General features: G+C 33.9%; 2 protein-coding genes across 11 annotated transcripts; one reads left to right on the top strand and one right to left on the bottom strand.

Moving 5' to 3' along the window:
- Window positions 1-4343: 4343 nt before the first annotated feature.
- Window positions 4344-13403, bottom strand: LOC130730730 (uncharacterized). The gene is made up of 16 exons (XM_057582816.1): window positions 13125-13403; window positions 12743-12792; window positions 12536-12643; window positions 12320-12434; window positions 11439-12172; window positions 11067-11207; window positions 10055-10141; window positions 9835-9958; window positions 8531-8854; window positions 7887-7951; window positions 7046-7217; window positions 6142-6246; window positions 5950-6051; window positions 5677-5850; window positions 4835-4966; window positions 4344-4690 (listed from the first exon to the last, which is right to left on the bottom strand). Coding segments are annotated over exons 2-16 (2535 nt in total). The 5' UTR covers window positions 12745-12792; window positions 13125-13403; the 3' UTR covers window positions 4344-4540.
- A 1419-nt stretch (window positions 13404-14822) lies between these two features.
- On the top strand, window positions 14823-24023 carry LOC130730729 (putative SWI/SNF-related matrix-associated actin-dependent regulator of chromatin subfamily A member 3-like 1). 10 transcript variants are annotated; one of them, XM_057582815.1, is made up of 13 exons: window positions 14823-14997; window positions 15214-15348; window positions 15489-15637; window positions 16497-16590; window positions 16929-17060; window positions 17477-17613; window positions 17921-18140; window positions 18762-18934; window positions 19662-19914; window positions 21575-22310; window positions 22394-22643; window positions 22724-22951; window positions 23241-24023. In XM_057582815.1, exons 10-13 carry the CDS (start codon window positions 21591-21593, stop codon window positions 23363-23365), a joined length of 1323 nt encoding a protein of 440 aa, XP_057438798.1. In that variant the 5' UTR covers window positions 14823-14997; window positions 15214-15348; window positions 15489-15637; window positions 16497-16590; window positions 16929-17060; window positions 17477-17613; window positions 17921-18140; window positions 18762-18934; window positions 19662-19914; window positions 21575-21590; the 3' UTR covers window positions 23366-24023. The 10 variants fall into 10 exon arrangements, with proteins under 10 accessions (XP_057438798.1, XP_057438796.1, XP_057438792.1 ...); XM_057582813.1 differs by having other exon boundaries at window positions 16926-17060; XM_057582809.1 differs by having other exon boundaries at window positions 16379-16590.
- The last annotated feature ends 3458 nt before the right edge of the window (window positions 24024-27481 follow it).

Raw genomic sequence — 27481 nt, 5'->3', positions numbered from 1 at the left:
ATATAGTCTATTTTTCTTTTATTTTGTTCAAATTACAAGGCAAAAACCTCCTACGAGAAAGAACATTGTAGCATGGAAATGCTTTAATATCAAAGATAATAAGAAAATAACATTTCATATATGATTTAAGTAAATTGCACATAGTTTTTCTAATGATTTTAAGAGTAAATATACATAAAAATTATGTAAGATTTCACGTGGTCTGTGGTATTTCATTTGTGTTGTGGAGTTATTCTATTAAATGATTATCTTTGTTAGTTTCTTATATATGTGCTTTGTGCTATTGACTTCATGTTCATGAAGAACGTGAAATCATTTTCTGTTGATCTAGATCATACTTAGTTTATTTTACTGTGTGAAAATGAACTCACATAATCACGTTCATAAATAATCTTTTCTCTTTTTTCACTGTAGATTAAATCAGCTATTGTTTTTTAGCCATCATTAAACCATCCCCTGATATGTTTTGCATAATTTGAGATTTGGTTAAGCAATCTTTTTATTAGTTATTGAATTGTACGAATTTCAATCTATTTTTTTGATACATCGGAAAGATAAATTGCACCCGTTAGGAATCGATCCCCGGACCCTACCCAACCCATATGCCAACAGCTTCTACCACTTGAGCTATCATACGGTACACGAATTTCAATCTTTGCAACAAAGGTTTCAATATAAGAGTTTTTGTCAACTTTGCTCATCATTTCATACTATTCTATTTCATTTGTTCTTTATTATATTTTTAATAATCAAAGGATTAATTGATGTAATAAATACAATAGTCATATTCTCCGTGCAACGCACGGGTAAAAAACATTAGAAAAGAACAACTTCTAGCATGACGTGTCGCTCCCACAGGTCAAGTTAGTGACGTGTCGCTCCCAGATTAATTCTCATAAAAATTATTCCACGTGTCGATTTGTTAGAGGATATAATTTTCAATTGATATATATTTTAATTTTATATATTCTAACCTAATTAATTGATATTATTTTAGAAGATATAATTTTCAATTGATATATGTTTTAATTTTATATATTCTAAAATAATTGTTTGATATTATTTTAAAAGATAAGATTTGGTCTTTTAATTTATTTTTAGAATAAATTGATTAATTTTTATTGAATTTTTGAATTTTTTACTAATTCGAGATTTTATGAGTTTTTATTGTGATTTGCTAGATTTTGTTAGTTTTTATCTATCTTTATTTAATACTACTTTTAATATTAGATTTGATTGGGATTTAGGTTGTTAATTTCTTAATTTTATTTTAATTTATCTTATCATTTATTTTAAATCCAGAAAATACTTTATTTTATTTTAGATTCACTTTTAGAGTATATTAATTAAATTTTCTTAAATTTTTAGATTTTTAATTAATTCAGGATTTTATGAGTTTTTATTGTGATTTGCTAGACTTGGTAGTTTTTATCTATCTTTATTTAGTACCTTTTTAAATTTTAGATTTGATTAGAACTTAGGTTGTTTATTTCTTAATTTTATCTTATTATTTATTTAATTTTACTTCCAGGAAATATTTTATTTTATTTTACATTTATTTATAGAGTATAATAATTAATTTTTATTGAATTTTCGAATTTTTAATTAATGCAGGATTTTATGAGTTTTTATTGTGATTTGCTAGATTTTGATAGTTTTTATCTATCCTTATTTATTATTTATTTAATTTTAATTTCATGAAATATTTTATTTTATTTTTGAGTTACATTTAGAGTATAAATGAATTTTTATGGTATTTTTATTGAATTTTCATATTTTTATTTAATTTAGGATTTTATGAGTTTTTTGTTGTGACGTTTCAATAGGTATGAGGTTGAGTACAGATAATTACCCGCAAAAAATAGAATTTTTATGGTATTTTTATTGAATTTTCATATTTTTATGGCTAAAAAGCATTTTTGGCCCCTGATGTTTCAAGTTTGTGCAAATTCTGCCCCTACTCTATTTTTGTCGATGTTTCTACCCCTCATGTTTTCAAACAGTGCATCGTCTACCCCTCATGTTTTCAAACAGTGCACCGTCTACCCCTCCGTGAGGGGTAGACGGTGCACTGTTTGAAAACATGAGGGGTGGAAACATCGACAAAAATAGATAGGGGCAGAATGTGCACAAACTTAAAACATCAGGGGCCAAAAATGCTTTTTAGCCTATTTTTATTTAATTCAGGATTTAAAAAAAGTACACAACTCTTCTGTTTGACATCTATATATATTAGAAAAGAACAACTTCTAGCATGACGTGTCGCTCTCACAGGCCAAGTTAGTGACGTGTCGCTCTCACAGGCCAAGTTAGTGACGTGTCGCTCCCAGATTAATTCTCACCTAATATTTTACATGTAAGCTTTTTCTCCTTGGTCTCACTTGTCACATGTGCCCTGATTTTTCCTTACCTTATTTCTCCTTAGTAAAAAAATACATTTTTAAATTTTAGATTTGATTAGGATTTAGGTTTTTTATTTCTTAATTTTATCTTAATTTAATTTTGATTTATTTTTAGAGTATTAATTAATTTTTATGGTATTTTTATTGAATTTTCGGTTTTTTACCCAAGTATGGTTAGCTCATTCTTAAGGTTGGTTCATGTTTTCCTCAAACTCATTAGTTTTGCATATACTCATGTTTTAGTATGCCAATTGGGTGACTTATCTTACTTTACTCTATATATTTCCTTAAGTTCAATTTAAATTGATTGTTCGTATAAGTTTATTGGTGAAGTAACCACAATTATTTTGGGTGAGAGAATTATTTTGTTTTTTTCTTACATATATAGATAATTTGCTGGGGTGCGCACATATGAGGCAATACATCATTTTTTGTTTCTCTTGACTGAAATGTTCCTTTGATTTTTTGTTTCACAAGGGCTCTACCCCAAGATTCACAAATACACTAAATACAATTCTTTCACCACAGTCCTTTCAAATTGGTGAAAGAGGGTATTTTGTTCTTCAAGACTTCATTTTGGGTTTCTGTTTCAATCTTCTTCATGAATTGATTTTGTTCTTCAACTAATTGTAAGATGTCATATGCTTTAAGGATTCCTGCTTTTATCTTCTTAATCAAAAGCAAAAGGATTGAGAAAAAGAAAATCTTCTAGGGTGCAGAATATTCACTAATTGGAAAAAAAAACAACACGTGTCATTCTCAGATTAATTCTCATAAAAAAATACATTTTAAAATTTTAGATTTGATTAGGATTTATGTTGTTTATTTCTTGATTTTATCTTAATTTATTTTTGATTTATTTTTAGAGTAAAAAAAATACATTTTTAAATTTTAGATTTGATTAGGATTTAGGTGGTTTATTTCTTGATTTTATCTTAATTTATTTATTATTTATTTTTAGAGTATTAATTAATATATCCCAAACTTTTTTTTAAAAAAGAGTGCGTTTGAAAGCTATAGATTAAGTTAATTTGTTAATATATTCCCAAATAATAATAATAATAATAATAATAATAATAATAATAATAATAATAATAATAATAATAATGATAACATGTGTGTGCGGATATGGGCCGGTTGGGTACTATAGTACCCATACCCTCTATTTTTTGCGGGTAATTATCTGTACTCAACCTCATACCTATTTAGCGGTTTTTTACCCTACCCATAGTGGATATTTTTTGCGGTACCCTATGATTTTGAGACCCATTGTCATCCATAGATTTAGATTTTGGCAAAGATGGATAGCTTCCTATAATGACATTGAATTGTCTAAAGGTGGAGAGCTTCGAGTTGCTACCCACGTGAGTATGGAGACGGGTACATGTAATTTTTAAAAACTTGGGTATGGAGATGGTAATATAGTACCTACCCATTGTCATCCCTACTTAGTTGGAATAAACACAATAATGTTATACTTTATGATATATCTTACACAATCCTGATTTGTGCTACTATCACATTAATTTTTTTTTAAGATTAATATGTTGATAATTCCTTATATCTATGATTTGTGTTATCGTCTTCATATTTACAACGAATGTGAAACGAGTTCCTCTTGGTCTCAATCGAGCTTAGAAGAGAAGTCTTTATGTCTACTTTACTCATCAATTCTGACTTTTCTATTTCATTCGTTGTTTAATATATTTTTAATAATCAAAGTATTAATTAATGTATCAAATACAATAGACATATTTCCCGTGCAACGCGCGGGTAAAAAACACTAGTATAAATATAAATGTACTAATAAGTAATAACACTTTCATATATGTTTTTCTCACATTTCCTTTCTTACCATTTTCTCTATAGCCAAACTACGCATTCAGGCTAGGACCGGCCTGATCAATTCCATATTAGAAACCAAAACAAACATCAATCAAATAATAAAAACTAAAAATCAATTCCATTCAATATTAACTAAATCTGAACAAACTTTCAAATACATGCAAAAAAAATCTAATCGATATATATTTCAATATTTTCCAAACAAAATCTCATTTATAAATTAAATCTATTCATAAAATTAGTGAATATAAAATTTATTTATAAAATTAGTACATCGACTATGCTTCCTAACTTCATCTTTCTCCTTCATCTGAGATACTGATGTGCTTCCTTTTCTTGGATAACTTAAAAGCATTTCGAAATCCATTATCTTCACTAAATTGTGCAGCTGTTCGAGCCCGCAGTTCATCCAAACTCTCACGTTCTTTTGCTCTCTCTATCACCTGAAAACAATAAGGACCATTAGTTCTCAAATGCTTGCTATCTTGAGAAACCCACTTGAAACTACCTAAGAGCAGGGGGAGCAGGGACAGTGTAGGGGAGTTACTAAATCAAATTATTGAAATCCATAATTCAGTATCACTTACCAGGCTTCTACCACGCAGGTGGGTGCTTAAAAGACCTGTAAGAGCATTTTGTGCCTCCTGTTGAGTACCATACTCAACAAAAGCAAAGCCTCTATGACTTCCAAACTTCTTAGGCAACCGGAGGCTTTTAATCTGCATGGATCCAACAAACATGAGTGGAAATAAACCAATGCAAAGTTACACCATAGAACTGAATCTACATACGTTTGTTGAAATGGACCAACAGTTTTGAAACTGGTAACCCCCAACAACAAGCAGCATACTGATTGTTATAGGGCCTTAATTCGAACATTTAGAATAAAAAGGACATCAATTGAAATTTAACTAAAATATGACAATAATTAAGATGAAATAACTCGGTATCATGAATATTCTTTATTGGTACAAGTCTCATTTCGATAACTAAGATACAAGTGAAAAAATTGCATTTCGCATCTAGATAATTTGTGAAATCAGGCTCATTATTCTGGAGCACTATTCATGTAAATGACAACACAACGTCATTTTAACAGCAGCATGGAACTCAAGTACTTAAAATTATACAAGTCTAAAACTTTGGAGCAGGTTACAGAATGCTTAAAAGTGGTTCAACACCAACCAACCGGCATAATGTGCTTTCAAATTTGGATTTAATCAACTCAACAGTCAACTATAAATCCAAAACATTTTCACTGGATGTAATGAGTAATGACCACAGGTTTTAAATCACTACTGAAGACTGGCATACTTCATCAGAATGTGTCATCACTGGTAAACAGATGCATTCAGTAGTAAATTGGACAAAAGAAAGAATGAATATTTACTAGCAATTGGAACAAATTATCACTTTTAACAGTAATCACCTTGCCAAACGGGACAAACAAGTCTCTCAGCTCCTCCGCTGTTGCCTCAAAAGCAACATTTTTTACAAGCAATTTTGTTGAACTCTTACCCTTCTCAACCGACTTAGGTACTGGTCTATCATTCTTGGCATGACAAAGCTGTAAAATAAGAGCATGCCCGTCCAAAACAGTGCCCTAGACCAAGGAAAAAAAATGTTTGTTTTAAAATTAGAACAGGAATTAGGATCTCAAAATCCATACAACAGGCGTAGTTTGAATCCAATGTGCAAATACCTGTAAATCTCTGCAAACATTTGTAGCCGTATCCGGGGAGTCAAACTCAATAAATCCAAACCCCATAGAAACATTTTCCCCATTTTTCAAATGCTTATTCACCTATTCGTGGCAGAAGCAAAGCAAAAATATGAGAAACAACAAGTCATCAAAAGTAAAATTAACACTTGGCATTTAAATTAAACCCATTACCTTGACACTCAAAATGCTTTCCTCTTTAATGTGTTCACTAAAATGTTTCCTCAAACTTTCATCTGTTGACTTGAAATTTAGGTTCTTGACAAACAGCGACCGGGACTGAAGCACAATAGATTCATAAATAATCAATAATAGAATACACATCATGGATAATTTAGCAGCGATTAGTTTGAAAATTTTCAAAATAAAATATTGACTCATTCGGCAAAATGATCTATAGAACGTTTCTACATGGTAGTATCATGATGCAAAAAGTATATATGGCAAAATTTACTACTTGTAAGGACAGAGACTGTGTTCCAAAAGCCCAGTTTCTCAATGACATTTTGACTACACAGATGAACTAAAGAATAATTTTAAGCATCCGATACATGCCCAGGTCAGAACTAGCAAGTCAGCAACTGTCCATTCAAGTAGAACTGTCATACATAAGAAGTATTTGTAATGGGAATTGGGAGAGATCAAGTTCACTTAAATAACCTGGAAATACAAAGAACTCTTCAATGCATGTTCCAATCACAAAGCAAGTTACAATTATGCAATACAGTAAGGTCCATTTACATGAGTCTACTAACATCAACTTCAGTCATTTTTTAAAAAACTTTTAGCCATGATCACATTAGATTCGAAGTATTTTGGTTGCATCAGATAATTTGACCACACCAATGACTTAAACATGTAACAAAATGTAAAACATGTTTTGTTCTTTCCTTGTTTTCTTGTCACTTGCATCTAAAACTTGGTCTAATACTTTGTGTTTAATATCCTATGACCCAATATTTCTCTCTGTTTTGCTATCTTCTATCAATTCTCCAAAAGGCAAATACATTAGATTGAATAATACCCAACAAAACAAAATAAAAATAATGATTTAATAAAAAAAATTAATAGGCCAAACCTCTACTCTGTCTGGATCAATATCAACATCTGATATTCTTTCCACATTTTGCTCCAATATCAGCCGTTTGGCATCATTTTCACCAATTCCACCATTCATTTCATTACTTTTAGACATTGAACTTTGACTAAGAATATTAGAAGGAGCCCACTCCAAGTATAATGGAGCACCCCTACATTGATAGAATATGAAACAAGTCAACAATCTTCAATGAATCAAGATAGATGAGGGTCTGGAACACCTATTGTTACTATGGACAGCCGATTTATTGATGTGTGTGTGGAGAGGGGGGGCTGTTTTAACTTTTAACCAAGATTTTAACCCAACAAGGTAAACATAATCATGCTTGCAGGTGCAAGTAGCATTTCTATAAGTTACAGGTGCCCTTCTTCCCTACTAACGAGTTCAGACCTTCAGTACAATTACTCTAGCATATAAGTCATAAACCACAAAGTTATAGGCTCATTCTAGATTATCCTTCCATGATCTCTTTTCTATATACTCTATACTCTACACTTCCCCTGTGTGAGAGGGATTTTTTACAACCATTCTCAGGTAATCCTTTTGGATTTACAAATGACACAGAAGGTGAAGCCATAGCATGTCAGCTTGAACAATTCAAAATGCCGAATACTTATCTCTCACGCAAGTTTTCTTTATTCTCTTTTTTTATGATGATATCAACATGTATATCCAAGACACAAGAAAACAAAAAAATCACTGTAGAGGATAGCCTAAAGAGTTGATTGTCCATGAATAATGGAAAGAAACTAATAAAATATTATTAAACACGGCTGAATATGCTATGGGACTTATGGCCAGAAGAAAAATAAAATCTTACCTGTAAGGCTTGTAAGCTAAACCTCTAAAAGCTGCTTTTGCTTCTGCGGGTTCAAGGAAAATAATCTGAAATATCATCTCCAAACAATTCAAAGCTTGAAATAAATATCATTAAACAACAAACAGGTAATGCCAGAAACAATAACTTTACAAACACCACACTACCAAACACAATTTTCACCAATTAACAAATATGCAACAAAGTTCCAATAAGTATATTTAAGTTCCCATACCCATAATACAGTAAATTGTCACCATCTACATTACACGATGAAAAGCAGAACATTTAGGACCCAAAGGTCCATAAAATGAGGAATTATATATATTTTTCCTATATATGAAACAATGAGTATTCATATAGTATATAAAATGTACAAGGTGCACAAACTTTATGCAAAAGATTGTTATCTGTTTGTTCTTTTGGATATTTTGGAAAACCAGAGTGCTTTACAATCACATACCTTAAAGGAAGTAATACAATTAAAAGTTGAATGCAGAGATCAATAAATGGAAAATAAAATGTATTCGAGTTCATGACAGTACTAAGCTATAAGATGGGATGATAAGCTATCAAATACCCTAAAAAAGAAACAATAGGCACATTAAAAAAATCATCAAATTTGAGAATAGATGGGGAAAAAATACCAAGGCCAAAGTTTTTGTCGAAGGGAGAATTATTTTATCCAAACTACCAAATTTCCCAAACTTCGTAACAAGTTCACTTTCTGTCGAACCATAGGGCAAGTTCTTCACTAAAAGCACATGGTTACTTCTTTTCAAGCCATCAACTTTGCGATTAGCAAATTCCTCCAAGGACTCCACATTCACTCCAGCATTTGTTAGTGCCTTTTTTGTCTCTGTAATCACTTGAGTTTCTCCCAGAGCAATGCGGACAGCAAGACCATCAGCTTCTGGATCAAGTAAGTCACTCTTACTTACGCCATATTTCCGAGCAATATTTTCCGCAACCTAATAACATCAACACAAGAATAAAAGTATATAAAAGAAAACATACATCCTGAGAGCAATACAGAATCTCCCCAAAAATGATTTAGGAAGCAAAATCAACATGGTGAGCCAAATTCCAACTCAAGAAAAAAATTATCTTTGCACCCACAAAAGGAGGAAAACAGGAGATAATGATAAAAGAGGAAATATTAGGGCCTCTTTGGTTTGCTTGCATTCTGTTTTCATTTTAACTGAAAATAGAGTAGAAAACATGTTTGTTTATATTTTAGAAAATGTTTTCCTTGAAAAAAAAAAAATTTCACAAACAGACCCAAAATTGAAAATAAAAAAGGTCATTTTCAACATTTTCTTGGCAGAAGGAACACAAGGATTGCGAACGTGGTGGCATGTTTGTAATATTAAACAGATCCTTTTTTTCCTTTCATTATTTATTCTTATTTCTCACTCTTTCAGTCGGTGCCTAACAGCATTGTGTCGCACTCATAGATGAACTTTCTGAAGGTTCCACCATGATTTGCTGAGATTTTACCTTTCACATATGACGGCATATTTTTTTCCTTTCTGTTCGTTTAATTAAACCAGCACATACATGTGTAATATGACAAACGCAAAGCTCACCAAGGACCACCACCCCTCCCCAAAAAACACACTATTGTTCGTGAGGAAATAGCTTCTACCACTGCCGAAACAAAGAACCATTCGCTTTTTAACGAGAATAGCACAGACAAACAAGGACAGTGCAAGTCTACAAGAATGGTGAAAACTGAAAGTTAACCAAAACAAGTCGTGATTTACAACAACAAAAAATAATGCTAAATATACACATCATTCAGAATTTTAATGTATTGTTGCATACTCATCTCCTCCAAAGCCATAAATAGCAAATTTCCCCAGTAGGTGGGGTTGGCTACTCAGCCACTCCACAAAGGCTAAAATAACAGAATCATGGTTTGCAATTTAAAAAGTTTAAAGAAACATACAGTATCAGAGCGCATAAACAGACTATTCCATGCTCTGGTATCTCCACTGGCTTCAGCTGCTTTCCTCTCATCCTCTCTACGTTGTTTGAGAGTTTTAGAGTTCTGGACCTTCGAAACATTGTTCCTAAAGCATGCAAACCATAAAAATGTCATGATAATGCAAAGACAATAACAACATAATATAACATTGCTCATCATGCAATATTTACATTTTACTTACTCTTCTTTGTTTGAAGGTCTTTGTATGGCTGGCATAACATGCAACAATCTTCCTCGAAAACTTAAATTGTCCAACTTTTCTATCGCCCTGATAATCATTTGTCATATTGTCACATAAATCATCGGGAAAACAATTTTACCAACGCATTCTCTGCTATATTTGATTATTCTCTCCTAATTACTACATTTGATATAACTACAGTACTGACTCATACCTATTCTCCTTTTATACACTTTCCTAATAAACTTCTAACTAGCAGACACCTAACATGTACCTCATCTGCACCCACATTGAGTACAGATCTGAGAAACACTTTCTTTCATTAAAGATCCCACATTTTTTGTCCAACTGTAACATATTATTTCCATCCAACGTTGATTCATGTCAAAACCTAGATGCAAAATCCTTAGTTAGAACATCAAAATACAAATATACTATTTTTTCAGTTTGCAGAAGTATTATTCAAAAGAAATTCGGATTAGATGTCCCTCCTCAGCACATATATATATGTATAGAAACACCAAAAAGAAAACAACTAAAATACCCTTAAAAAGATTATCGGTGAGCACAAAAACGTGATCATAAATATGATCCTGTGCAAGCTCAGTTGAAAAGACTGAGGGCTGAGAAAGACATGGACATTTAACTCTGATCAAATGCTTAAAAAGAGAAGCAAAGATGGTACATCATGATAAGGTCTTACCCTCATTGATTCTGCCAAATCATCCAAAGCTAATAAGAAGAAATTATGCCAAGTTGAGACGACAACCCAAAATTAACCAAAACCACCAAATTACCAACTCCTGATGGAAGTGGCTGTGGGGAAGTCTACAAGTAAAATGGTCCAAATTCCAAAGAGTATTTGAGCCGACATGAGCACATATTCAACCTAGAGATACTTTTAAAAGCATATCCTACAACTTAAACAGCTCAACCATGAAATAAAACTCTAAAAGAATATGATTTAATATAACAAAAGTGAGACAACAACTTTCAGCCACCCAGTTCTTACCTGGCTGCGAATTTCGGATCTGAATAACGAATATATCCTATTCCTTTGGATCGCTTCGTATCTTTATCAACAACTAGATGAACCTCTGAGACAGTACCTTCAGGTCCTACACTACTGAAATGCTTGAGCAGTTCTTCCTCACTGTAACAAAACAACAATTCAATGACTAAACCAACAGGAAATTTAAATCATAGTAAGGTTAAGTGAAACCACAGAAGCACTGATAGATATTAGTAATGTAATAATTCAAATTGCTGAAGACCTTCCTTCTTTGGAAAATAACTTCATCGGAAAAGTTGGCTAAATTATATAATATATGCATCCATAAAAATTCAAGAACAAAGAGCGATGTAAATTTATCTATGTATGTACGTGGTGGTATATGGCAGATTTCGGACAAACAGTCGACAGGACTCAAAAACTCCTCTAGCATCTTCAGGATTTGATGATTCTTGCTCAGTTGCATTTACTTGAGCTTTATCATGGGCACCACCCTCTCCACAACTATCTTTTTTACCCTCTCTATCTAACTCCTGAGCACATTTTCTTGGGGTTCTTTCAGAAGGGTTCTTATCACAATTTTCTTCATGTTCACTAGCATGACTACAATTGTCTTTGTCATCATCATCAATGCACATTGAATCATTGTCGTCACTGTTGTCTTCAGAATCAGACCACCCACTTGTGACTCTACTCTTGAAATAATCCATATCAGAAATCACTTCATGATGTTCAACTTCACGTGACTGGATGGGTTCAGGATTGTTTGGAAGTCCATCTACTTCTGAGCCACTTTCAACTGAGATGGGATGGATTGTATCGGGCGTACATTTGCTGTCCTTATTTGATATTTCTTGGTTGTTGCTAACATTGGATACAATTGATGTATCATTTGCCCACAATTTAGACACAGCTCGAGGTTGCATGACCTGAAGAAAATCTTGAAGCTGCGGGTCATCAATATCAACAATGTCCTTAGACTTGTTTCCTTTATCTTTAGCTCTAACATGTTTGTTTGCATCTGGGGTGGTCACTTCATTGTCCTTCTTTTTAGAATGTCGACTCCATGGACGCGGAAGATTTGCATCACCAAGTTTTAGAGCTACCTGTTTGGTTGATCAAGACTTAGTAAAGCATGTTGTAAGGCTTCCGCAGTTCCATTTCAATAATTAAAAATTTCATAAGGTAACTAATAAAATAGTATGGAAAAAGAAGAAAAAAAATATAAAAAAAAAGTGGTATAAACAACAGACCTCACATGTAATTCTAGATGCACCGAAATAATTACTATTGAAATATCGAATAGCTTCTTGCGCTTCATGGTCTGAACTAAATCCAATAAAAGCAAATTGGCGACTCTTTCCATCTCTGAGTTAACAAACAAATCAACACAGAACAGTTATAATTCTGAATGAATATCCAATTAAGAGTGGAATAGTGATATTGTGATTGAAGGAAAGAAAGAGTACTTGGTACGCATAAGCTTGACATCAGTGACTTGTCCTTTCGGACAAAATAATTCTCTTAGCTTATCCTCCGCATAATCTGTTGGGAGATTCTTCACACATATCCTCGACCTCAACAAACAAATAACCAAATCATTTAGTATTATTATATTGGTTCAAACTCATTGTGTGTTTTAATTTAAAGAAGACAGATGACAGATTTGCACTTACATGGCTAATCCTGCTATATTTGCAGTTGCACTTGGATATAACAGAAGAAGCTGTACAAGAAAAGACTCAGTCATAATACAATTTGAAAATTCATGCATTATACACAATCAAAACCCATTTGAATTGGTCCTATAAACAAACACTATGACTCTATGAGAGAAGCATCATAACAGTTAGTGGGCAATTTTCATCTCCAACTTCCATGAAAAAACCTTAGTTTTCAACACTGTCTTCCTCAGAAACTGCATTACAAAATCACAGCATAGGCATAATATGGATTTGAATTATATTAAATCGTGGTTAATTGCATATGAATGATATTAATAAGTAAACCATGTTGCGGAGGCAAACGCATGAACTGAAGTGGATGAGCAAAACACACCTTCCTTCTAAGCTGTACTGTAAGAATTGGGGAACCAGGAGCGACAACCGTGCGGAGGAAAGAAACCGGCGATGGCCGTCAAACTGCGGCGGCGAGCAACCAGCTTTGGTGGTGAGAAATCAGAGGAGAATTGCTAAACTTGTGGCCTGATTGAAAACAAATCAAAATTGGAAAATAATTAAAATAAACTGGAGCGACCGGCGTTGGCCGTAGAACTGCGGCGGCAAGGCAAGCAACAAGGGAGGGAGGTGAATTGCGTTGAGTAGCAACTTCACACGAAAATAGGTTGGACGTGGTTAAAATATTTAAGGTCCAAGCCCAATTATGTTACCAGTTACTTGTCATACAGTAATTCTTTTTCATTTAGCCTGGTAACTTATTTAATGTTTTTATGTTATGTTTTATAATAAGGAAAAATTTAACCAACACAAGTAAAATGTTGTGCAAGGTTCTACAAATCTTTTCGTTGATACTTCCTTGTGGACTATGGTTTGGGTTGACCAGGAAATCATGGAGACTCTGGTAGTGCTTATACCTAAAGTTGACCACCCATCAACAATTAAGGAATTCACACCAATCAGTTACTTTATAGTTATGCTATGTCACGTATAAATTAATTACAAAGGTGCTTGTGAATAGACTTCGCCCATTTTTGGATGACCTTATTAGCCTTATGCAAAACAACTTTGAAAGATGGGTTTTTTTGGTTGATGGATCAAAATAGGGTGGCTTAGGATGTTGATCGTCGGTGGATTTGGAAGCTAAAAGTGTCTGAAAAGGATAAGACTTTTATTTGGTTTTTTTTTGAACATGGAAAGACTTTTATTTGGTTGGTGGTGTGTAAAGGTATCCAAACGAATGAGCACCGGTTCCGTTGTAATATGGCGGCAAGCTCTTCCTATGTGTGTGTTTTTTTTTCTTCTTTTGTCTTAACATCTCCCAGCTACCAGTTTTAATTTATAGAGTTTTTCCTACCATAAAACTCACACTTAATGTGATGCAAGCTATGAGGGAATGAGTACCTTGATTCTCCCTCACACTCACTTAGTGACTGCTTATACAAAAAAAACTTAGTGGGCTGAACACACATAGACCTTAAATAGACCACATTAAAAAATTGCTTTTACCTTAATAAAACATTCAAAATATTTATTATTTAATCTTAATTTAAAATTAAGTATTGGTCAAATTGCTTGAATGAAGGGTTTAGCAACGGCGGCTAGTGACAAAAAATAAGGCTGAAGTTTGTTATAAGGGTTTAACATTGTGTCTCTCATGTACAAAATCTATGTGGCAATGACTTGTATTAATGGGTGAGTCCCACAACAATGACTTTTGTGATTCACTTTAATTTAATGTACATGTAATTTGTTTTCATGATATACATTCATGTTTGATTCAATATGGTAAGGTATATTGATATACGTGATTGGATTTGATAAAGATAAGAATTAATTTTAAGCGTTAATATATGGTGTATAATGATGACATATGTGGTGAAATTAGTTTTACCGAAAATAGTGAAGTTTTTTCTTGAGTTGTGGTGAGGATTAGAGCCCAAAACAGGAGAGTGAAACAATAAAGCTGAAGCAAGCTTACGTTGTGGAACGGTGAATCTTTTTTACTGACACGTGAATGGAATGAATGAATCTTAATCTAATCTAAGTAAGTACATACATGTGTTGTTTTGTTCCAGAACAAGTATTTGTCTTTTAGCCCTACCCGTGAATCCTCGATCTCCGATGTCTACAACCGGCTCCGTACGGAAGAACAACAATCCTCACTCATTCACTCACCTGTCTCTATCTCCTCCTCTTCAGGGATGCCGGCTACCGCAGATCTCATCATGTTGCTGTTGCTCAGAGATCTCAAGGTAGTGCTAGTGCTAGTGCTATTGCAATCTGAGACCTTTTTTCTTGTTAATGTTATATATACTTATCATCCATAATTTCCTTCAAATTATTCCACTTTCAACATAACTATAATTTCCTAGTACATATACATACATACATACATACATACATACATACATGTAATTTACAACTCTGTATTTTGCTCTGGTTTTGATCTTCTCTTCATTCCTTTGTAGGAGATTAAGGGATTGGATTCCAGATCCAATCAGGGCTAGGGCCTGGGGATTGATGATAAATCATGAAGCTTCTAGCTACTTACTTCTAACTAGACCAGACCACTCATCAGATGTCCATGTCCAGCTTCATCCCTGGTATTTATCCACTAACTTCTCTCTTGGTATGATCTTGATAGGTTCCATCTATATTGCATTTTCTTAGACTATATTGCTTGCTAGAACTCTCGCTTCTTGTTTGTATTCATTTTTGCTAATTAGGGTTTCATCTTGATCAGGAAGAACATGGATCCTTGCCCCTAACCTCTCTCATGCCATCAGAAAGAACATGGATCTGTCTCCTTTCTCCTCCATCTTACCATATGAGATTCAGAGACAAGAGATTTTCATTGAAACAGAGGAGAAATGGGCAAGCATATATTCGCAGGTTCGCACCTCCAAGTAATTTTCTCACTATTAAAACACATGATCATGCATCCTTCATTACTATCTTCTAATCTTAATCTGCTTGCCAACACATATTTTGATATCCCATTTGCTTTTTTTCTTTATTACTTATAGGCTTCGCACTGTATTCTAATTTGAACAAGCTCCATGTAGAAACTAGACAAGAAAAATTGGAATAAAGTCAGTAACTAACCCTCACTGATCACAGACACCCACTACACCCAATTTCCAAATCACCTATTGCCTACCTGTTTACACTGATTAACACTACCTCACACTTCTCTCATTCTGTTAAGGAACAAGAAAATATTGGGCAGTCAAAGTGGAAAGCTTACAGTAGGAGAATAAGGCCTAATAGTGGTCCTGACAAGTCCAATAGTGGTTTTGCTGGTTAATAAGAGGGAATCCTTCTTCTTAGTTTACAAATTTACTTCTTGAAACTTGGATGGAATTGTAGTTCCCTTCCATAAAATAGGATGGAATTATCTCAGCTTGTCACAGGGAACAGAACACTCCCTAAAACCATGAAGTTATGGGGGGAAATTGACTGCGCATGGGTTACAATTCTAATTGATAATGGCTCAAATATAACAATGAAGTGCATGCTTAGCTTACGTGGTGCTGAAATAAAATACAATGAATCTTTTTTCACTGCACTGACTTGGTTACTCAAATGAATCTTAACCTAATCTAGGTAAGGACATGTGTTGTTTTGTTCCAGATGAAGAATTTGTCTTTTAGCCCTACCCTTGAATCCTCGATCTCCGATGGCTACCACCGTGTCCGGACGGAAAGAACCAACAATCCTCACTCACTTGTCTCTATCTCCTTCTCTTCAGGGATGCCAGCTACCACCAGCCATGAGATTATGTTATCGCTGTGCTGCCGCAGATCTGATCATGTTGCTGTTGCTGTTGCTGACAGATCTCAAAGGTAGCCTCCTCCATCTCCTCTCTCTTCTGTTCAATTCATTCATTCTATTGCTATTACAACCTGAGTGCTTTTTCTCTTGTTATACTTATCATCCATATTTCCTTCAAATCACTTTGAACATAACTATTATTTTCCTCTTTAATTCTAGAGTTTGGTTTAAAATTTACTTTGATTTTCTTTAATCCTTAAAAAAATTAACCATTTTCCTTATCCTTATCCTAATACATACATACATACATCCATACATACATGCAGTTTACAAGCAGAGGACAGTGTTTCTTTGTATTTTTCTCTGGTTTTGATATTTTCTTCATTTCTTTCCGTCTTTCTTTCAGTAGTGCGTGCAAGGGAGATTAAGGGATTGGATTCCAGATCCAATCAGGGACAGGGGATTGATGATTAATCATGCAGCTTCAAACTACTTACTCTAAATAGACCACTCATCAGATGTCCATCTTCACCCCTCCCTGGTATTTATTCCACCAACTTCTTTCTTGGTATGATCTTGATAGGTTGCATCTATATTGTATTTTTATCTTCATTACTGATAGGCTTCCCACGAAAATAATTAGAAAATGGACTGAATTCAAATTTTAACAAGCTCCATGTAGAAACTAATACAAGATAAATTGGAATATAACTCAGTAACTAACCCTGAAATAGGATGGAATTGTAATTCCCTTCCATAAAATAGGATGCAATTATCTCAGCTTGTCACATGGAATATAACACTCCCTAAAACCATGCAATTAACCATTTTCCTTATCCTTATCCTAATACATATATACATCCATACATACATGCAATTTACAAGCAGAGGACAGTGTTTTTTTGTATTTTGCCCTGGTTTTGATATTTTCTTCATTTCTTTCTGTCTTTCTTTCAGTAGTGCGTGCAAGGGAGATTAAGGGATTGGATTCCAGATCCAATCAGGGCCAGGGGATTGATGATTAATCATGAAGCTTCAAACTACTTACTTTCTAACTAGACCACTCATCAGATGTCCATCTTCATCCCTCCCTGGTATTTATTCCACCAACTTCTCTCTTGGTATGATGTTGATAGGTTGCATCTATATTGCATTTTTTCTTAGACTATATTATTATAACTCTCTGTTATCTTTCTGTTGTCGTTTGTATTCTGTTTGAGGTAGTTATCATCGTTGGTTCTAAGCCTAACTGATAGTTACTTACTTCGTTCCATACCAATATAAATTTGAAGCAATTTGTTTATTAGTTCGGTAGAACCCTGAATGCCCCCCCCCCCCTTCTCCTCCAATAGAGATGGAACCAATTAATTAATCAGTAACCTTTTCTGATTATTTTTAAAGGGAATGTTATCAGTTTTGAGGCCTATGGCGCTTTACTATTGGTCCCACCTTGGGTCAAGACACAACACCTTATCAACAGACAAGAGACATCACAAAGGATCATAGACCAGAGAAAGTAATAAGCACAAAGAAGAAGAGCACCCCACCTTCAGCTTTCTTGGCGATTTTCTAGTGGTTCTGAGGGGAGAAGGTCAAACCTTTGGCTCCTCTTATTCAACAGGTTTGCACCTTAGCTTCAAGTAATTTTCTCGGTATTAAAAGACTTGATCATGCATTGTCATTACTATCTTCTAATCTTAATCTGCTTTCGAACACATATTTTGATATCCCATTTGCATTTTTATCTTTATTACTGATAGGCTTCTCTCGAAAGTAATAAGAAAGTGGACTGAATCCAAATTGGAACAAGCTCCGTATAGAAACTTATACAAGCAAAATTGGAATGAACTCAGTAACTAACCCTGACTGATCACAGACACCCACTACACCCAATTTCCATATCACCAATTGCCTACCTGTTTACACTGATTAACACTACCCCACTCTTCTAACATTCTGTTAAGGAACAAGATAGAGGGATAAAGTGGGAAAGTGGGATAAAAATACACTCTCTGCTCCCATTTTCTCCCCACTTGAGTGAAGACTCAAAAAAGTGATGGGACCTATGTCTTTCTATATTTTTATGGCCGATGTTTGGTTTGCCGCAATGAACCACCATCCGCCATTGACAATAATGGTACATGGTAATTTCAACTTGGTATAGAACTTAATTTGAGTTAAAGATTTACACTTAGTATTGGTCATTAATTAATGAGTAACCTTTTCCTATTTTTTTTAAAAGGAAATGTTGTCAATTTTGAGGCCTAAGGCGCCTTACTATTGGGCCCACCTTATGAGAAGACACATCACCTTATCAAAAGACAGTGGAACATCAAAGGGAAGATGAAGAGAAGAAAGCACAAGGCGTTCAGAGAGGAGAAGGTGAAGCCTTTGGCTCAATTTTATACACAACAGGTTTGACCTTAGCTTCAAGTAATTTTCATGATATTGAAAGAGATGGCCATGCATTGTTCATTACTATCATCTAATCTAAATCTGCTTGTATGCTCCTAGTTTGATATCCCATTTGCATTTTTATCTTTTTAGTTTTTACTCAATTTCATTTACATCTTACAAATTTTCTCTTAGGGGTTGTTTGTGAGTTAGTTTTTGGGCATATTTTTATTTTTCAAATTAGAAGATGTACATAATATTTTTTTATAAGAAATAAGTTATTAGTATGTTGTGTTTATGGTAATTTATAATTTGACAGATTTTATTTTTAAAAATCATCAAATTAGAAAATATTTATTTGAAAATTAAAATATGCCCTCCCCTTCCTTCCCTCCAAAAACTAACTAACATCACAAATAACCCCTTAGATCACTATTAATTAAGATGGAAAAAACTTGTGTTGGGCCTCTGTTCTAGCTCAATCCAGCAACTTTGTGGGTTAAATAGAAGAAAAATTAGCCTTCTGTTTTCTAAAATAATTATCAATTAGTTAAAACTTAAAAGATCCCATTTGCAATTTTGCCTATGGTTTCTATTAATTTTCCCTTGGACTATTACTATTTTTTTGTCAGTGATCATTACTCTGTTTTTTGGTAGAATTCTGACCATTCCTGTTTAAAATAATATGTGATATTTTTGGGTCAATTTTAAAGCCCATTTAGAAGTGTTTGTTGTTGTTTTTTTGAAGGAAATGGAACAAGTTCGTTTGAAGAGTATTGAAAAAAAGAAAGTATCAGCTTGTAAATGGAATGGATAGTGAGAATTCCCGTTTTGGGTGTGAGTATAAAAGGGGGTTGGTTACATAATTGACAGAAAAGAAAGAAACCCTAAAGATGTTGGGTTTGGCTATCTAGCGTTCAAGAAACTCTGAAGCATTTGGGGTTTGAAGTTCCATCTATCAAGAAGAAAGGAGAAGAACGAAGAACAACAGCTACTCACAGGTACCCATTTTCCCTTCTTTGATTTGTTTCTGAAATTTAGGAATCAACAACCCACAGGAACCCTAAAGATTTTGCTGGGTTTTCTGTGTTAAATTTGAGCCACAATAGGCAATAGAGCTTTAGGAATCACTCTAATTTTGTACCCTGTTTGTTGTTTCTGCTGTATTTTGGCTGTGGGGAACTTGTGATTTGACATTTACATGGCTGTTTTGTTGTGTGCTTAGTGAATAGAATGGATGTGGACAGAGGGGAACTTGGGAATCGTAAGGAGGTTTTATATTGACTGGATTTTCTGTGATAAAGTTGAATTCATGAAGGAAATTTCAGTAGTTTAATAATCTGATATAGCAAGAAAATTTGAAATATACCCAAGAACATAACAACCTCCCTTGGTTTGATTATATGCTTATAAGTGTTTTATCAGTTGATTTAATTGGGAATTTGGACTGTATACTTTAGTCATATCTTTCTTATTTACTTACTTGTTAGTCCATTAGGCTATGGGGGAGTTGACTAACTAAGCCGGAAAGGGTTCTAGTTGACTAGCATCCCTCTTTAGTCTACCAAAGTAGTTTCAAAAAGGTAAAAGGGGAGTTAGTTTATTAATTCCCCTTTTTAGCTGTCTAACCATAAATAGAAGTGTGTAAAACCAAGTTGCCAGTACCTAATCTTGTTATTGAACATCCTTATGAAGTTTGTAACTAAATCACCTTAGTTCAAGTTGGCTTCTTAATTTGGATATTGATGCTATTTTGCTTCTTAACTTGGGTTAATGCCTTAAAACTCTTGGGTATAAGATTACTGTGTAACTGTAACTAAGTAGATTATGCATTTACACAATAATCTAGTTATTTAAGAATTGCGCTCAATAATGTTGATGTTATGGTGTGATTCGAATATATGAATTCTTGCTGAATATGCACAAAAAATATATAATTGTTTTCAATATGGATGTATGATATATTATCATGTTATCTTTTTATATACAAGTATGCATGGACATACTTAAGGAGGGGAACTTGGGAATCATAAGGAGGTTTTATAATGACTGGATTTTCGGTGATAAAGTTGAGCCTCAATTGGTAATAGAGCTTTAGGAATCACTTGCACCCCCATTTCCCCTTTTTAATTTGTTTATGAAACTGAGGAGGTACCCTTTTTCCTGCTTGCGAATAAAATAGAGGCTTCTGCTGTATTTTGGCATGCCTTTAATTGTGGGGAACTTGGGATTTGCCATTTACTTGGCTGTTGTGTGCTTAGTGAGAGTAAGTAGTCAAATGAATAGAATGGATAGGGGCAGAGGGGAACTTGGGAATCTTAAGGAATCACTCTAGTTTTGCATCTTTTTTCCTGCTTGAGAACAAAACAGAGGTTTCTGCTGTATTTTGGCATTGGAACAATGGATTTTGTCATGCCCTTAGCTGTGGTGAACTTGGGTTTTGACATTTACTTGGCTGTTGTGTTGTGTTCTGTGGTTACTTTGTTTGTGTTTGTATCTTGTTATCTTCATGGCATTGTCCAAAAATGATAATTTCTGTTTAGAATATATAATGTGTAAGATTAATTATAGGTATTCTTTACTTAAATTAAATGCTTGTGAAATGATAAGTCATCAAGATTAATGTGGTATTGATGTTATTTTGCTTCTTAACTTGGTAAGGAAAGAAACAACAGTGATGGAAAAACTCGCTCTCATGCCCGAAAAGAAGGGAGAATCAAGCAAGAGGAGAGAAAGTGGAGGCTCAAGAGAGAATAACTTGGGCCTAGGCATTGACAATATCATTCAAACGAAGTTGCTGAAACATCAAGAGGAAGCTCTTGAGTGGCTCTTGAAACGCGAGAGTTCTGTGGAATCCCCAGCTTTCTGGACAAGAAGTGAACCTCTGCGGGGTGGAATCTTGAACGATTCTGCCACTTTGGGTAAGAAGTTGTCATTGCTTTCTTTGATTGCCCATGAGAAGAACAAAAGTGTGGAAACCAAGACTACATTGGTAGTGTCGGGTTATGCAAGTTTGAAGAACTGGTTATCAGAAGTAAGCCAACACGTTATCACGGGAACGCTTAAGGTACTTAATGCTGAATTTGGTGTTTGTATGGACATTGACTTCCATGAGAAAGTCAATGAATACGATCTTCTTCTGATCCACATGGGTGGCTTGGTACGTGCAATGGAAAGCATCCCCACCTTGGAGAAAGTATGGTGGAGAACAATTGTGGATAGAGCACACACCATCGAGGATATGGATTTTTATGCGAGTCAAGCAGTTATTGCGTTAAAGGCTGACCGGAAATGGGCTGTTACAGGAAAGCCTATTCTAAACGGGTCCTATAATTTGCTCTCGGTTCTTTCATATTTGGGATTCGAGTCATCCACAATTTGTGGACAAAGTCTTACGGTTAGTTTATAACTATTCTTATTTAATTTAATTATACTTGTTACTATTTAATATATAATTTTGCTTCCTTTTTTCTCTTTTAGGATTTGGCAGCCTCGATTTCATTAGGGAGGACTAAAGAAATCTTACGACTGCCATCCCAGAATGTCGAAGTTCGATATGTTAACTTTTCTTCAGAAGAGCGTGTCTTACATGATAAACTGAAACATGAAGCTGATTCTCTTTCCGGAGTTCCTAACAATGAGGATGAGCTGCAGAATTTGATGTTTAGGCTTATCCGAATGTGCAGAGACTCTGCACTGTGTTTTTCAGATTCAGATTCTGATATTGAAGGTATCAACTTATTGTCAGGAGATTGATTTATATTTAATATCAGAATGTGTTCTCTATTAACTGGATTCGTTTCTAAACAGATATATCTAAGAAACCTGAGTTGCAGAAAGCGTTGGAAGATCCTGATGATTGTGCTATTTGTTTTACTCCACCAGAGGACACACTAGTCACAAAGTGTGGTCACGTTTTCTGCCGGCGTTGTATTCTCAAGCATCTTAAAACTAATAAAAAATGCTGTCCAGCTTGTCGGAAACGTATCAAAAAGCATTGTCTCTTTTCAGCAGGAGACTATCCCCGCCCAGAATTAGGTAAATATGGATACGTCAGTTCAAATGTATTTTTTGTTGTACTTGCTTATTGCAGTGTCAGTTGTAACTTGTATTGTTTCTCAGCTTTAACTTATAATTTCTTAGGTTATTAAAAGTCAGTTAGTTTTCTGTTACTTGTACATCTGTGATAACAACTTCAGTTAAGATTCCTATAGTGTTATATATGATTGCTCTCATTATTGAATTTACAGACTCATTATTGAATTACAGTAATCTTTCTTCAATTCTTCTCTTAAAGTTTTTGTTCTTTGTTTTTATCTTTTAATAGGGTCATCCAGCAAAGTCTCTGAACTTAAAAATCTTCTCATGGAGTCCAGGGATGAATCTCCAGCTACTAAGTCTGTTGTATTTTCAGAATGTCTTGAGGTGCTTAGATTTTTGAAGAGCATCTAAATGCCGCTGGTTTGAAGGCTCTATATTTTGACTCTTCAGATAAAGAGTCGGACATTATTCAGCAGTTTCGAGTTGAGGATGGACCGGTGGTCATGCTAGCAGGCATCTTCATTCATGTGGATGAGATAAACTTTAGTTGTGACCTTACCGCTGCATCTAGAATATACCTAATGGAGCCTTATCTAAGTCCAGAAATTGAGGCACGGATGATTGATCTTGTCCATCGCATTGGCCAAGACAAGATTGTGAATGTTGTTAAACTGATAATGCATAACAGCATTGAAGAAAAGATTCTAGAGTTGCAAGATATTAAGAGAGAAAGAGAAAGAGAAGCATTTGATGTGAATGGTAATCGAATCAACAAAGACGACTTGGAGTTTATTATGGGTGCTGTGGTTTGTACTTCTTCTTAAACAATGTGACACTTCCTTTTTCATTTTCTATATTTTCTAGATTTTGTGCTAAGAGTTGAGACTATTATGTGATCATTATGCTTGTTGAAAAGCTTTTAAACAGTATTGAGTGGTTTGTAGGAAGCTTATATGTACAGCTTGAGTGATACAATTGACTACAAGAATCCTTTACTTTTGGACAATTCTGAGATCAATGTTTGAGAGATTAGTATGCAATTGAAACTTCGTTCAGAGTTGTATTTCAATTTGAACTTCAATTTCCCATTAACATGATGACTGTGAACAAAAAGATCTATTGTATAATATTAGAAGTTTCAGGATTAATTAGAACAAAATAAAAAATCATGATGTCCATTTGCAAAATTTATAAAGTTTACGGTGGTTGAATGTATTTTTCCCTGATTATTATCACAAAATATATAATTTTTTTGTAATCGACAAAATATATAATTAATCCAACTACAACGAATACTATCTAACCGAATACTGTAGTAACACTCTAGTAACACTCGCAACATAAGATTAATAAAGAGACCAAAATACTACAACGAATACAAACTAACCGAATACTCTTGTTACATTTCTCAAAATTCTACAATATCTAATGACAACACATGATAAATATAAAGGGAGGTAGAATTGGTACCTCCACTCTTAGAATTGCTACCTTCTTTAAAGTGGGCAATTTCTAAAATATTCCTGTTAAAAATAACTCCTAAGCTTTGGGACCTCGGGAACACCCCGAGCCTTAAGTCTCGGGATATATTAGAATTTTCCCGATGAATTTCCCGAGCTTTGGTACCTCGGGAATACACAAAGAGAAAGTGATGAGGAACGTGATGCAGTACAGAGAATGTGAAGGCTTGAAAAAGGGAGGGGGGGGGTGTTAAAACATGGGGGCAATTTTATGTTTTTTTAGCAATTCTAATAGTGGGGGTACCAATTCTTATTCTCATAAAATAATTAAGGTCGGAGTTCGGCCCGTTACCTGTTATAGACTTTTATTTGGTCTGAGTCTTTTGAAAGTCTAACCTGACCTGCTAGCTTATTTAAAAATCTATTTTATAATATGACATTAGAGTATATTGATAAACTTACTCATAAATAACTAACGAAATATATTAAAATTATTATTTGTCTATGTCAAAGTTAATATGTCATCTTTAGAAGAAAAAAAGAGTAAATATATCATTGTTTACACCAAAATTCTCAGGTTTAGAAATTAATTATTGAGATATGGTGCACATAGATACATGTTATGTTTTAGTGTAGTTTCTATCTTACTGCTAAATTATTGTCAAATACATACATGTCGAATGTTATAGCTTGCTGGGTCGAAATTTATACTCATTATTGGTCAAATTCTCATGCCAAATTGATAAGCCAATAAACCAAAGACAATTTAAGTTTCATGTTGCCTGTGAAGTTAAGATATGTTCGATCATTAATCTTGGAATTATATAGTGACTTTGTTTATATTTCCCAAGGTCGAAATAGTGGCATCATGATTCAAAGACAATGTTATATAATATTCGACCTTTAATATATATTGTGAACTTAAGTCTGGGTGCTTGTAGTATATGGAGTAATATTTCGACATTCTTTGTGTGGCACTAAACAAGTATATTTCGACCAAAGGCAAAGGGTTTCGATAGCAAAAGAAGAAATGCAACAGTGTTGGAAGCAAAATGGAAGAAAGGAGATCTAGCAAGGCAGAAGCAGAACTGAAGATGGCGGTTACAAGAAATCAAAGGCTCTGATTAGGAAGTTATTTTCTATGTTTAAATCTTAACCATAGGATTATGTTAGCAGTTTTATTTCAAACATTATAAATAGTAGGTTGTAACTAAGAATAATTAGATTTCACACATTTAGGCTCCTAGACTCTGAAAGCCAACAAGTCAATCACAAAGACAAATGGCAATTAGGAGATCATGAGCATGATTGTGGTGTAATCTCATTTACTTTGCATTTCAATTCATACTATTTCATCTTTTCTTCTTTTTTCTCTTTTATTTTTCTTTACTTGTTTCAATTTCTTTACTTTATCCTGTTCTTCATGAAAAAAATCTGGAATTGACACTCAAACGTTTTCACCAAAGAACCCAAGAGGACTCGAATCCAGTCCCAGATTGATCCTTGGATTCTCTATTTGTTTTACCAAAATTTGGTGTAAACAAATTGGCACACCTGGTGAGACAAGTTTTGTGAAAATTATGTTTTTCAAAGTGTCAATCAATTTGGTCTTGAGTCTGTTGTGAACGTGCTCAAAGCGATACTTGGTTTTGATTTGTGGTTGAAATTCTACGTGCACCCGTGTTCACTTGCACTTGAATATACACAAATTTCATGATTTGATAAATGTTATATATTGTTAGTTTCAGACAATATTTTAGCCTTCAAATTGAGTTCTCATTGTGTCCAACATCGAAACTGGACATTGATCGTTATTTTACTCTTATTTGTTTTTGAGAAGTGGAGAACTTGAGAAAATGTTTAATGGCAAAATAACAGATGTTGCCATTTTTGAAAATTATGGGCAAGAAGAAAATCAAAATGGTCAAGAACATATACAGTTTGGCATATTGGGAATGACCATGCATTTGATTCAAAGTGGTTCAATGAATTTATTCCCTTCAAATTCAACCACTGATATTGATTTACAATCAATTAGGCAACTAATTGATGAGAGTAAGTACAATATGGTGAACATGTTGACACAACAAATGTCAATTATCTTTGATCCTCTCATTCAAAATATGAATCAAAATTCTCAACACTTGACTCGACAACTATGTCGAATTGCTGATGTTTTTGGGGCACCGCCTTTGAACCGAACGATCCAGCAAGTTGTTGATTATGGTCAAAATGTTCATCAAAACTTGACTCAAAATGAAATTCAGAATTTGGGTCGAAATGAACCTGATAACTTAGTCGAAAATCAGAATGTTGATAATCTCCAAGGAAGAATTTGTCAACACAATTTTGGGGATTTAGACTATTCGATTAAAAAGAACTTGGTTAACGATGAGTTCAGGGATATGGCTCAAAAGGTTAAACGAGTAGAGAAACTAAGGTTTGAGAAATACAAGCCTGAAAAAGATTGTAAAGGAGAAGAAAGTTCTTGCGTAAAAGTCACTCAAAATCCTGAAATTGGTCAAGATGGATTTGATCAATCTGATGATGAAGATAGTGATAGTGATGAAAATGAAGTAAATATGGCTGAATTTAAGGTGATGCCTCCCTATTCTTCTCATATTTTAAAGCCTTTTGGCCATAAAGGTGGGAATAAGAGAAAAATTTCTGCAAAATCATTTAAAAAGTTGAAGACTAAAAATGATTATCAGAAGATGATGGTTAAAAGAGGCCAAGATTGGCCAAGAACTTCAAACCCAAAAGGGATTGGCTAAAGTACAAATACTTTAGTTCGAATTTCGGTCTATATGACCGAAAATAAAATCGGCTTTCGCAGCCGTAAAAGAGTTGGTTTTCGAGACCACATGATAAATGTCGGAATATTAATTTGCCCAGCATATGGTTTTAGCATTCGAAATAATGCTTCTGCCAAATTGATGATTCGAGAACAGTATCTCAAGAGGCTCTAAATTGTTAAGATCGAAGGGATTAAGTGAGTTGGTCGAAAAAAAAAAAGAAAAAAAAAATTAAATTAAATTGAAGAATGGCATGTAGCTTTATCATCTTT

This window comes from Lotus japonicus, chromosome 1 (assembly GCF_012489685.1).
Source record: "Lotus japonicus ecotype B-129 chromosome 1, LjGifu_v1.2".
NCBI classification, from domain to species: domain Eukaryota; kingdom Viridiplantae; phylum Streptophyta; class Magnoliopsida; order Fabales; family Fabaceae; genus Lotus; species Lotus japonicus.
The sequence above is the reverse complement of the archived record's forward strand: the minus strand, read 5'-3'. Positions and strand labels throughout refer to the sequence as shown.

Bases quoted from the DNA above. Each gene is read 5' to 3' on its own strand.
- LOC130730730 (XM_057582816.1), bottom strand. The intron at 5,851-5,949 runs GTATTTGCACAT...TCCTTGGTCTAG, and splicing joins ATGTTTGCAGAGATTTACAG to GGCACTGTTTTGGACGGGCA. The intron at 4,967-5,676 runs GTGATTACTGTT...GGATCCATGCAG, and splicing joins TGTTTGTCCCGTTTGGCAAG to ATTAAAAGCCTCCGGTTGCC.
- LOC130730729 (XM_057582815.1), top strand. From the start codon at position 21,591: ATGGAAAAACTCGCTCTCATGCCCGAAAAGAAGGGAGAATCAAGCAAG. The intron at 22,644-22,723 runs GTATCAACTTAT...GTTTCTAAACAG, and splicing joins TTCAGATTCTGATATTGAAG to ATATATCTAAGAAACCTGAG. The intron at 22,952-23,240 runs GTAAATATGGAT...ATCTTTTAATAG, and splicing joins CTATCCCCGCCCAGAATTAG to GGTCATCCAGCAAAGTCTCT.